Source organism: Aquarana catesbeiana, linkage group LG02 (genome assembly GCF_042186555.1).
Source record: "Aquarana catesbeiana isolate 2022-GZ linkage group LG02, ASM4218655v1, whole genome shotgun sequence".
Classification (NCBI taxonomy): domain Eukaryota; kingdom Metazoa; phylum Chordata; class Amphibia; order Anura; family Ranidae; genus Aquarana; species Aquarana catesbeiana.
This window is the reverse complement of record NC_133325.1, coordinates 54,778,472-54,791,585: the sequence shown is the minus strand read 5'-3', so window position 1 is coordinate 54,791,585 and position 13,114 is coordinate 54,778,472. Positions and strand designations below refer to the sequence as shown.

Here is a 13,114-nt window from a genome sequence, read left to right as displayed (position 1 = left end):
CAACCTGCAATAGCAGCGATTGGAGTCTGTCAATACTTAAGAGACCATGTTAAGCAGGTCATCAAAGTATTACCTGAACAGCAGGCCCAGGGGTTTGCTAACCTTCCAGCGGCCTTATGCTTTGTGGTTGACGCCATTAGAGATTCTATCGTGCAAACCTCCCGTCTTTCACTGGGGTTGGTGCATATACGTAGAATCCTATGGTTGAAAAATTGGTCAGCCGAAGCACCATGTAAGAAGCTACTGGCTGGGTTTCCATTTCGTGGTGCAAGGTTGTTTGGAGAGGACTTGGATAACTATATCAAGAGAATCTCTTGTGGGAAAAGCACTCTCTTACCTGTCAAGAAGAAGAGTAAGCGTCCCTCTTTCAAACGGACTCTTTCCCCAGCGCCGGGGGCTTCAGCCTCCAGGCAGTCTCGACGGCCGCCTCCATCGGGGTCCAGAGACAAGAGTCAACCCCAGGGACAAAAGAAGTCCTGGGGAAAGAAGCCTACTAGGCAAAACACTAAGACCTCTGCATGAGGGGGCGCCCCCGCTCACTCGAGTGGGGGGAAGACTGCGACAATTCTCAGAGCTCTGGCAGGAGGACTTCCAGGACAGATGGGTAGTCTCCACGGTAACCTTAGGGTACAAGCTGGAGTTTCAGGAATTCCCTTCTCCTCGGTTCCTCAGATCAAATGTTCCCAGAGACCCAGAGAAGAAGCAGTCGCTCCTTCTAGCGTTAGAGCGACTTTTGTCGCAGGAGGTCATTATGATAGTTCCCGCAAAGGACCAGGGATTGGGCTTCTATTCCAACCTTTTTACGGTCCAAAAGCCAAATGGGGATGTCAGGCCCATTTTGGACTTAAGGGATCTGAACCGATTCCTAAGGATTCAATCCTTCCGCATGGAATCAATTCGAACAGTAGTTCCCACCCTGCAGGGAGGAGAATTTCTGGCATCAATAGACATCAGAGATGCATATCTGCATGTGCCCATTTTTCCTGCTCATCAGAAGTTTCTGCGCTTCGAGGTAGGAGGGCGCCATTTCCAGTTTATGGCTCTGCCCTTTGGGATAGCCACTGCACCTCGAGTGTTCACAAAGATCTTGGCTCCTCCTCTGGCCAGATTAAGGGCTCAGGGTATAGCTGTCATAGCATACCTAGACGACCTGCTCTTGATAGACCGGTCGGTAGCCTCTTTGAATGGAAACTTGAGGACCACGGTCAGGTATCTAGAACACCTGGGTTGGATCCTCAACTTAGAAAAGTCTTTCCTAAAACCAGTAAGAAGACTGGAATATTTAGGTCTGATTATACATACAAGCCAGGAGAAAATATTTCTACCCCAGGCAAAGATCACTGCTTTGAGAGAGCTGATTCTGACAGTAAGGACCAAGAAGGGTCCCTCAGTCCGCCTTTGTATGAGGCTACTAGGGAAGATGGTGTCTTCATTCGAAGCAGTTCCCTATGCTCAGTTTCACTCAAGAATGCTGCAACACAGTATTCTGTCAACCTGGAACAAGAAGGTTCAGGCATTAGACTTTCCGATGCACCTGTCGCATGCGGTGCGTCAGAGCCTCAATTGGTGGCTCATACCCGAAAACCTGCAGAAGGGGAAATCCTTTCTACCGGTTACCTGGACGGTGGTAACAACAGATGCCAGTCTGTCAGGTTGGGGAGCAGTTCTGGAACAGGCTGCGGTCCAAGGGGTATGGTCCAAGACAGAGAGGACCTTACCCATCAACATTCTGGAGATCCGGGCGATACATCTAGCTCTAAAGGCCTGGACTATCAGGCTACAGGGTTGTCCGGTCAGGATCCAGTCCGACAATGCCACAGCAGTGGCTTATGTCAATCATCAGGGAGGCACCCGGAGCCGAGCTGCTCAAAAAGAGGTGAACCAGATCTTAGTCTGGGCAGAGATGCATGTGCCATGCATATCGGCAGTTTTCATCCCGGGAATAGAGAATTGGCAGGCGGACTATCTAAGTTGCCAGCAGTTACTTCCAGGGGAATGGTCTCTGCATCCCGACGTCTTTTGGGCCATATGCCAAAGATGGGGGGTTCCAGATGTAGATCTCTTTGCATCCCGATTCAACAAAAAGATAGACAGATTTGTGGCAAGGACAAAAGATCCTCTTGCATGCGGGACGGATGTGTTGGTGATTCCGTGGCATCGGTTCTCACTGATTTACGCATTCCCGCCTATTCTGCTACTACCACGACTCCTTCGCAGGATCAGGCAGGAAAGGAAGTCGGTACTTCTGGTGGCCCCCGCTTGGCCCAGAAGGACTTGGTATGCAGAAATAGTAAGGATGACGGTGGGTTCCCCGTGGACCCTACCGGTACGCCCAGACCTGTTATCTCAAGGTCCAGTGTTCCATCCTGCCTTACAAACGATAAATTTGACGGTTTGGCTATTGAGACCCACGTTCTGAAGAGTCGTGGGCTCTCAGGTCCTGTCATATCTACCTTGATTAATGCAAGGAAGCCAGCTTCCAGGATGATTTATCATAGAGTCTGGAAAGCTTATATAACCTGGTGTGAATCCAGAGGTTGGCATCCCAGGAAATATGTCATAGGTAGAATCCTTGATTTTCTACAGATGGGATTAGAGATGAAGCTGGCCTTGAGTACCATCAAGGGCCAGGTCTCTGCTTTATCAGTATTATTTCAGCGGCCACTTGCTTCGCATTCTTTGGTCCGAAACTTTATGCAGGGGGTGATGCGTCTTAATCCTCCGGTTAAAGCGCCCCTAAACCCCTGGGACTTGAATTTGGTCCTGGCTGTGTTACAGAAACGGCCTTTTGAACCAATAAGTCAGATTCCTTTGGTCTTGTTGACAAGGAAATTAATTTTTCTGGTGGCCATCTCTTCTGCTAGAAGAGTATCAGAATTAGCAGCCCTTTCCTGTAAGGAGCCTTATTTGATTATACACAAGGATAGAGTGGTACTACGCCCTCATCCTAGTTTTTTACCGAAGGTGGTTTCTGATTTTCATTTAAACCAAGACATTGTTCTACCTTCCTTTTTTCCAGATCCCTGTTCTCCGGAAGAGAGATCTCTACATTCGTTGGATGTAGTAAGAGCAGTTAAGGCCTATCTAGGGGCAACTACTCAGATCCGCAAGACGGATGTTTTGTTTGTGCTGCCAGAGGGTCCCAATAGAGGACAGGCAGCGTCAAAAGCTACCATTTCTAAATGGATTCGACAGTTGATCATTCAAGCTTACGGTTTGAAACAGAAGATTCCTCCGTTTCAGATCAGGGCACATTCCACAAGGGCTATTGGTGCTTCTTGGGCAGTGCATCACCGGGCCTCTATGGCTCAAATCTGCAAGGCCGCAACCTGGTCTTCAGTTCATACATTCACCAGATTCTATCAGGTGGATGTGAGAAGGCATGAGGATATCGCCTTTGGGCGTAGTGTGCTGCAGGCAGCAGTACAGGGTCCTCAGGTCTGATTGCACCCTACTTGGTCGTGGTTCCCCCCCCTCAGGTAGCATTGCTCTGGGACATCCCATCAGTAATTACTGTGGCTCTGTGTCCCGTGATGTTCGAGAAAGAAAATAGGATTTTTTAAAACAGCTTACCTGTAAAATCCTTTTCTTTCGAAGGACATCACGGAACACAGAGGTCCCACCCCTCTTCTAATACACTATATTGCTTGGCTACAAAACTGAGGTATCCCTGCAAGGGGGAGGGATTATATAGGGGGTTGAACTTCCTGATAGGGTGTGCCAGTGTCCAATCACCAGTGATACCTATATAACCCATCAGTAATTACTGTGGCTCTGTGTCCCGTGATGTCCTTCGAAAGAAAAGGATTTTACAGGTAAGCTGTTTTAAAAAATCCTATTTTTCTTCTACGAACCATACCCCATAATGACAGCGTGAAAGAAGTTTGTTTGAAATCTTTGCAAATTTATTAAAAATAAAAAACAAAAAAATTCACAGCCTTTGCTCAATACTTTGGTGAGGCATCTTTGGCACCAATTACAGCCTCAAGTCTTTTTGAGTATGATGCTATAAGCTTGGCACACCTATTTTTGGGCAGATTCTCCCATTCTTTTTTTGCAGGACCTCTCAGGCTCCATCAGGTTGGATAGGGAGCGTCGGTGCACAGCCATGTTCAGATCTCTCCAGAGATGTTCAATTCACAGAGTTGTCCCGTAGCCACTCCTTTATCGTGGCTGTGTGCTTAGGGTCGTTGTCCTGTTGGAAGATGAACCTTCGCCCCAGTCTGAGGTCCAAAGCTCTCTGGAGCAGGTTTTCATCAAGGAAGTCTCTATACATTGCTTCATTCATCTTTCCCTCGATCCTGACTATTCTCCCAGTTCCTGCTGCTGAAAAACAACCCTGCAGCACTGTAGGGATGGTATTGGCCAGGTGATGAGCGGTGCCTGGTTTCCTCCAGACATGACGCTTGCTATTCAGGCCAAAGAGTTACATCTTTGTTTCATCAGACCAGAGAATTTTGTTTCTCATGGTCTGAGAGTCCTTCAGGTGCCTCCAGGCAGGCTGTCATGTGCCTTTAACTGAGGAGTGGTTCTCCTCTCTCCACAGAGAAAATCTGGAGCTCTGTCAGAGTGATAATAGGGTTCTTGGTCACCTCCCTGACTAAGGCCCTTCTCCCCTTGAACGCTCAGTTTGGCCGGGTGGCCCGCTCTAAGAGTCCTGGTGGTTCCAAACTCCTTCCATTTACGGATGATGGAGGCCATTGTGCTCATTGGGACCTTCAATGCTACAGAAATGTTTCTGTGCCTTCATACAATCCTGTGTTGGAGGTCTACAGACAATTCCTTGGACTTCATGGCTTGGTTTGTGTTCTGACATGCACCTTTAAACTGTGGGACCTTGTATAGACAGGTGTGTGCCTTTCCAAATCATGTCCAATCAATTGAATTTACCACAAGTGGAGTCTAATCAAGCTATAGAAACATCTCAAGGATGATCAGTGGAAACAGGATGCACCTGAACTCAATTTTGAGTGTCATGGCAAAGGCTGTAAATACTTATGTACATGGGATTTTTTTCGGTTTTTATTTTTAATAAATTTGCAAAGATTTCAAACAAACTTCTTTCACGTTGTCGTTATGGGGTATTGTTTGTAGTATTTTGAGGAAAAATATGAATTGAATCCATTTTGGAATAAGACCGTAACATAACAAAAGTGGAAAAAGTGAAGCGCTGTGAATACTTTCCGGATGCACTGTATGATTTTCTTACACTTTCTTTTATAGCCTTTAAATTTTGATTGTACTGGACTTGTACTGTTCCCCTACAATGGTTTTGCCTCATCTGCTGAGTATATAATATTTTCTCATTGTTATTGGTCTGTAACTTTTTAACTATAACTTCTTTTGTAAACAAAAATTACAATGAAATGGCCAAAAATAAAGGTTCTTATTTATGTGCTAACTTTTTGTGAACTAAGCCTGTAATCACTTCAGGTTTTCATGCATGTTGTTGTATGTATCTTCAGGGTCTGACGCCATCATTCGCCAGCACAAATCGGCTTGTTTACGCATCACGGCGTTGCTCGCGTGCAAGGATCTCTTGTGGATCGGGACCAGCGCTGGAGTGGTTCTGATCCTCTCCATCGCTTCTGGCTCCACCTCCCTGAAGGGTCCGCTCTGTCCGGTGGGTCTATCGCAGGGTCACACTGGACACGTCCGGTTCCTTACCTCTGTGGAACTGCCCGATGGTTTTGATGTTTACTTCCCCGTCCCTGGAGAGCAGGGTGAGTTCTTCCATTGACTGTTCAGTGCCCTCTGCTGTCATGTCAGATTGCTGGGTGCAGAGAGTGACCAGTACAGCACAAGTCGAGTGTATCAAAGTATAATTAAAGCCAAAATGTATTTATTTTTTCCATTTTTAGATAGATGTGAAGGGTTAAAACCCCTGACATGTTTTTTCTTGCAATTGTGTCCCATTGGGGGATGTTGCTTACCTGTATGCAGAGTCTGATATGAAGAGGGTGGCCTCTTGCGCAGTTACCATCCGAGCACCCCTGGATGTTGAGACGGGACTTCAGGGGCAAAGGAGGGCCACAAGTACCAAGGACTTCAGGGGCAAAGGAGGGCCACAAGTACCAAGGACTTCAGGGGCAAAACAAGGCCACAAGTACCAAGGTGTAGATACTGTGAGAAGGAACTTGGGAGCACTGGTCTCTGATGAGCAAGTTCAGTTGATGATGGAGTCAGGTCCCACACCTAGTTAAGTGACAGCCGAGTGGAAGGACACCAGGACGTAAGCAGGATCAGAGTCAGGAGCAAGCAGAAGTCGGCAACAAACAGGCAGCGAGGTGCAGAGTCAATAGGCAGAGGCATGGTCAATCTGCTCAGGCCAGGGTCAGTAGCGGAGGCAGACAACAAACATGAGCAGGCAAGGGTAATCCTAGAGCACGATCAGAGAGGAAGCCGGGTCAGTAACAGGATCAAGGTTGAGCATCAAGACCTGGATCACTGGAACAAGGCTGAAAACCACACAGCAAACTACTAGTAGCAGAGTTCAGGTTTAAATAGGCCACTTGGCGGCAGAAGATGTGTGGGCAATGATGGATGTGCAGTGTTTCTTCTATGCTCATAGAAATGTGCACGCCTATGCATGCGCACTAGCCAGACAGACCTCTCCTTAGCCTTACAACCAGCATCATATTCCCAGCAGGGGATTTCACTTCCTGTCCTGTAGAAACAATAAGAAGTGAGAGGAAAACTCTACAAAGTAAGGTAAATACCCGACGGTCATGCTGATCCTCTGTTTCTATTAGTTTGAGTGTTGACATAGAGCCAATATCCAGATCAAGAGATCAGATTTCACTTGCAGCATGCTGTTTTGGGTCAGAGAGCCAGGCATCCAGCATTTTCAGGAGGACAAGAAAGAAATGGGGCTGGATGGCCGCACTCCGATGCAATCACCTTTATTCCATGTTGTAAAATAATAAACTGTACAGGAAATGGTGGTGAAACAGATAACGGCTAACGCATTTCACACCTAGACTGGTGTTTAATCATAGCATTTTCAGGAGGAGGTCAGCAAGAGCAGCCTAAATGCGTGTCTCAGTACAGATTACATTTAGCCTCCTTGACATTTTTATAGAAAAAAATATTTTCCCTGCCCCCAGGTCTGTTACATATAGATGGCAAAGCTCCTTACCACCTTCTGTACTGTACAATGGAGATGTGCATGACGGAAACATTTGTTTGGTTGCAGATTCATTCCTTAAATTATTAATTTAGGTTTGTCATATTAGTTATGTTAGAATGATTCGTCTTCGGAATTCCTATTTGTATGTTCAGATTCGTTTGGTATATTCATTATTTTAAAATTGCTTCGAATTTTAGAAGGCGGCTATATTTATTGTATTGTATTGTATTTTGTTCTTTTATGTTCTATTTTTTCTATTTTATTCCTTTATTTTCTATTCTATTCTGTTTTATTATATTCCTTTGTTTTCTATTTTATTCCATTCTGTTTTATTCTATTTTCCGTTCTTTTCTGTTTTAATCTATTCCTTTATTTTATTTTCTAGTCCATTCTGTTTTTATTCTATTTTCTGCTTTATTTTATTATATCCCTTTATTTTCTATTCTGTTCTATTCTTATCTATTCTGTTCTATTTTTTCCATTCCTTTATTTTCTAGTCTATTTTTTTTCTATTCCATTCTGTTTTTAGTCTATTCACTTTGGTTCTTCTCTGATGTATTCTATTCCTTTGTTTTCTTTTCTGTTCTATTTTATTCTGTTTTATTATATTCCTTTATTTTATTTTCTGTTTTGTTTTATTTTATTCTGTTTTATTCTAATCTCTTCTGTTCTATAATGCAGCCTAAGTAGGAATCATTATCTTAGTTTACTTTTATATTGTATTTATTATGTACTTACTGTATTTATTGCAATATTTTCTTTTTTCTAATTCGCAATCAAATTCATTTCGTATTTGGATACGATGGTTTCGTTTTTATAATTTATTTCGGATTCGTTGACATTCATTACTTTTGTGATTTGGAAATTCGGATACATACATCCGAATTTCCAAATAACGAAAATGTTGTCTGACTTTGGATTCATAACGAAACGAATCACGTGTCTAAATGTACATAATAAAACAGGAGGAGTGTCCTGGACCAAGCTGTATTGCCTAAACTGCTGTGTAGTCTGCAGAGGGGTCCAGGACCTGTCTGGGAGTGCCTGGATATAAAGACTGTCTGAAATAAATTCCAAGTTCTTCTTTTCTTTTTTTTGATAAATATTTTATTAATTTTAGGAATTGAAATTACAACACTGTATACAATTTATACAGTAAATAAAATTATTATTATTAAAGTACATAGATATAAAATACCATTCAAAAAGAAAAAAGGAGGGGGGGGGGAATGGGAGGAAAATACCAGAATGAGAAGGATTCCAAGTTCTTTGGTAGGTAAAATGGTTCATATACATGCAAGTATGTTTTGTTTTTTGTTTTTTTATTCTATTCCTTTATTTTATTTTCTGTTTTTTGTTTTATTTTATTTTGTTTTTTTTCTGTTCTCCTCTTTTCTGTTCTATAATGATGCAGCCTAAGTAGGAATCATTATCTTATTTTATTTTTATACTGTATTTATTATGTACTTACTGTATTTATTGCATTTTTTTTTTCAATTCGCAATCAAATTCATTTTGAATTTGAATAAGATGGTTTCGTTTATAATTTACTTCGGATTCATTGAAATTCATTAATATTGTGATTTGGAAAGTCGGATACATACATCCGAATTTCCAAATAATAAAAATGTTGTCTGACTTTGGATTCATAACGAAACAAATGTCTAAATGTAAATAATGACACAGGGGGAGTGTCCTGGACCAGGCAGTATTGCCTAAACTGCTGTGTAGTCTGCAGAGGGGTCCAGGACCTGTCGGGGAGTGCCTGGATATAAAGACTGTCTGAAATAAATTCCAAGTTCTTCCTTTTTTTTTTTTTTTTTTTTTTTTTAAATACCAGTATGTTATTAATTTTAGGAATAGAAATTACAACATTGTATACAATTTATACAATAAATAAAATTATTATTATTATTAAAGTACATAGAAATAAAATACTATTCAAAAAGAAAAAAAAGGGGGGGGGGTAATGAGAGGAAAATACCAGAATGAGAAGGATTCCAAGTTCTTCGCCAGGTTAAACCGTTCATAAGCGTAAATTGACAATGCTATATACCGTATATACTCGAGTATAAGTCGTTCCGAGTATAAGTCGAGGCCCTAATTTACCACAAAAAAATGGGAAAAACGTATTGACATGAGTATAAGACGAGGATGAGAAATACACAGCTACTATAAGTGGAAAAGAGGGTCAACAATGCCCATTTGCAGCATCACTGTGTCCATTTGCATGCCTCACTGTGCCCATTTGCAGCGATAGGTCCCCTGAACTTCAAACTCGGTAGTTAAGGGTTCCTAGATGCCCCCTAGCTGCAGCCAAAATTTGGGGTCTCTGAACCCAAAGGGTCCCGAAATGACATTGCTGCAGATGGACACAGTTGACCGAATTTGGGGCCCCGTATTTCGGGGCCACTTAGTGCTAAGAACCCCAAATTTGGTGTGCAAACCCAGTGTAACTAGCACCATAAAACTTCCAAAGCTGGGGTTCCTAGCACCAAGTGGCCCTGAGATACAGGGCCCCAAAAATCAGTTCAGAAAATGTCAAGCACTTTTCTGCAGCAGAGAATGACATTTTCCGAACCGAATTTGGGGCCCTGTATCTCGGGGCCACTTAGTGCTAGGAACTTCAGCTTTGGATATGTTGTGGTACCAGTTCCACTGGGTTTGCATGCCAAATTTGGGGTTCCTAGCACCAAGTGGCTCTGAGATACGGGGCCGCAAATTCGGTTCGGAAAATGATTTTTTTTACTGCAGAAAAGTGCTTGACTCCAGTATAAGTCGAGGGGGGCACTTTCAGCACAAAAAAATGTGCTGAAAAACTCGACTTATACTCGAGTATATACGGTAAGTACCTTAAATAATAATAATATACATGCAAGTAAGTGATTTTTTTTTTTTTCTATTTCTCAGCAGGCAACGAGCAAGCGTGTGATGCAGAGAAGAGGGACTCCTCCAGACACCGCACTAAATCCAAACTCCTGGTCATCAGTGGAGGGGACGGCTATGAGGACTTCCGACTCACCAACAGCAGTGAGACTGTGGGCAGAGACGACAGCACCAACCACCTGCTACTCTGGAGGGTCTGAAGGCCGCACAAAGGCCAATTGTTACGCACCGGACCCTCATCTGTTTTTTGCTGCTTCCCATCACACCTTCAGCTCATCCGCCGGCTTGTCCTGAGCATCTAACCTGCACACCTCCCATTCACTACCTTCAACGCCACCACCAGGTTCTGAAATCACCGCCGGGGAAGGGTCATTCGGAGGAGCTGCTTGTCCAGGAAGGGATGGATGTACTGTGTACAGGAGCAGGGTCATTATTACATTGCCAAAGTCCTTAGAAAGATGGCGGTATGGAAATCACAGTACAATAACGTGCCTCCAACGATGAACAAGAAAAAAAAAAAAAAAAAGGATCTTTATCTATCCGGGAATTTACAATCAGCCAATCGGCTTCTGCATCTTTAAAAGGTATTAACCACTGGCGAGCGAGCAGTGACTCAGAATCGCCTTCGACTGCTGTCCGTCACCGCTTTTCCATACGCGTTTCACAAGGGCATCAAAAGCACCGAGACCCTCGGGACTCGATCGGCCAATAAACTTCCGTGTTTGCAGGGTCCGGCTGCTCACATCAGTTCTGTGGCTTAAAAAAAAAAAAAAAAGACAAGACTTTTAGGTGTTGCCTGGTCCGCCGGCCATTATTTTTTTAAAGATGTTCTTATTTATTGTCAAGTGAAAACTTGTGTTTTTGAAGTTTTAATTTTTTTTTTTTTTTTTTAGTGTGTGTGTGTGTGTGTGAGAGGAAACTGAATCCTGCGGATCCTTGATCTCTATCATGGAGGTGGTAGAGACAAAGTATATGACCTTTTTTATTAATAGTATTTTTTGATGGAATTCCATTTATGTCCTAATTTAAAGTGGTTCCTCACCATAAGAGGCCTTTAAAGAAGCACTCCACTGACACTCTGCAACCACTTTGTAATTATTGGACACGGCTGTGAGAGCACAGAAGGAAGCCCCTCTGTTCCCTGGATGCTGAGATCGATGTTTGCTGAAAGTTCCTCAAGCAGAGTACTGCTGTCAGCCCAGATGCAGGGAAACCTGTATATTTTAGAATTCTTCCAGATGTGCGGTACCCCCTAGATATCCACAAAGATTGAAGGGCTTCCTGCAGCAAAAGGACAGTGCAGGGGATACCTTACATTTTAGCTCCAGCTCTGTGCAGGCCCCCCCCCGAAAAGGCAGCGAACTAGACACGCCAATAGGAAGAAAGATGTACAGGGCAATTCTGTGCACTTTACATTCTTACCACTTTTAGCAAATCATCTGTGTGGCAAAATGACATGACAGGGTCATTTTTAATATCAACTTATAGAATCACTTGTGTAGCAGATATTACTATTATGTATTTTAAGGAGGGCCTCTACTTAAATGGCCCCCCCTGTATAACAGGATTGGGAGCCTGGTCCCCAACCAGGCTGCCACAAGGACATGGGGGCAATTGGACTATCGAGGTACAGTAAAGCAATACAATTTAAAATATATAACAAATGTAAAAGAATACAAAAGATTTTATTGATGCAAAGGAAAATAAATTACAGATTAAAACATGTATAAAACAAATATATAACCAGAAAAATAGTTTAAACCCAGAGGGGGAGAATCACAGTGTGACAATTGATCACGGGTGGCATCTCTCTCTACTAGTTTCGCGGACAATAGCCGCTTCGTCAGGACGGCGTCCATGTCCCGGCAGACACCAGGCGCAGGGCGCCGCCACCGAGGTGCCCAAGACCAGAAGTACCCGGGATCGTGTGCCCCAGTCGGCCCTCAGTGACTCTGGCATGGGTGGATATGCCTTACCATGCCCCCACCCTTTGCCATTGGTCTGTAGTGCTATATACTGCGGCTGCATGCTGGCACCATCTCCCCCAGTGGGATTGCCTCTCTCGGGACCCCTAAACTCTTTAAACCATTACCAGATTCCAATTCATCATGACTGGTAGCTCCCCCAAGTCGCCGCTGGGGACCAAACCTCAGAGGCGGCGCCCTGCGCCTGGTGTCTACCGGTACATGGACACCCTCCTGACGAAGCGGCTATTGTCCGCGAAACTAGTAGAGGGTGGGCAAAGGGTGAGGGCATGGTAAGGCATATCCACCCATGCCAGAGTCACTGAGGGCTGACTGGGGTGCACGATTCCGGGTACTTCTGGTCTTGGGCCCCTCCTTGCGCCTGGTGTCTACCAGGACATGGACACCCTCCTGACGAAGCGGCTATTGTCCGCGAAACTAGTAGAGAGAGATGCCACCTGTGATCAATTGTCCTACTGTGATTCTCCCCCTCTGGGGTTAAACTATTTTTCTGGTTATATATTTGAGATGCTACCATGTTTTAATCTGTAATTGATTTTCCTTTGCATCAATAAAATCTTTTGTATTTTTTTTTTTTACATTTGTTATATATTTAAAATTGTATTGCTTTACTGTACCGCGATAGTCCAATTGCCCCCATGTCCTTGTGGCAGCCTGGTTGGGGACCAGGTTCCCAATCCTGTTATTTCTAGATTCCTGGATGATGGTACAAGTTTTAATAATCCTTACATTTAGTAACTCGCTACAGAGGCCACACTCATTTTTCTTTAAATGGTGTAAAGTTTTGCTGTGGATAAGCAAAGGGTAATGGAAGCTCTAAAATCCTTAAAGTGACTGGCCTCAGGTGATACCCAGAGATGAAACAAATCCTACATAAGTTTTACCCGTTTATCTGCAGTCTTCTCTTCTCTACAGTCTTTCAAAGTGCTGAATTTTAAAGCTTGTCTGAGCTGTCAGAAAAAAAGGGGAGGAGAGCTGAAGTTACACTCAGTGAGGAAAGCTGATTAGAGGGAAGGGACACGCCCCCTTCACACAGGAACAAAGCTGAGGCTGTTAATCAGCTGAAGGTCCTTCCCCTGTCACCATTTTCCTCTTGGTGTCAGGAAAACTTGTC

At 43.7% G+C, this 13,114-nt stretch overlaps 1 protein-coding gene across 2 annotated transcripts in view; it reads left to right on the top strand.

Moving 5' to 3' along the window:
• The window catches only part of ARHGEF17 (Rho guanine nucleotide exchange factor 17), a 362,668-nt gene extending 351,855 nt beyond the window's left edge, over positions 1-10,813 (top strand). Inside the window, exons 21-22 of one of the 2 annotated variants that reach the window (XM_073612921.1) lie at positions 5,466-5,723; positions 10,043-10,813. In XM_073612921.1, coding sequence (XP_073469022.1) covers positions 5,466-5,723; positions 10,043-10,215 — 431 coding nt within the window. In that variant the 3' untranslated portion in view covers positions 10,216-10,813. Of the gene's footprint in view, positions 1-5,465; positions 5,724-10,039 lie in introns of both variants that reach the window. The other variant, XM_073612920.1, reaches the window with a different exon arrangement.
• The last annotated feature ends 2,301 nt before the right edge of the window (positions 10,814-13,114 follow it).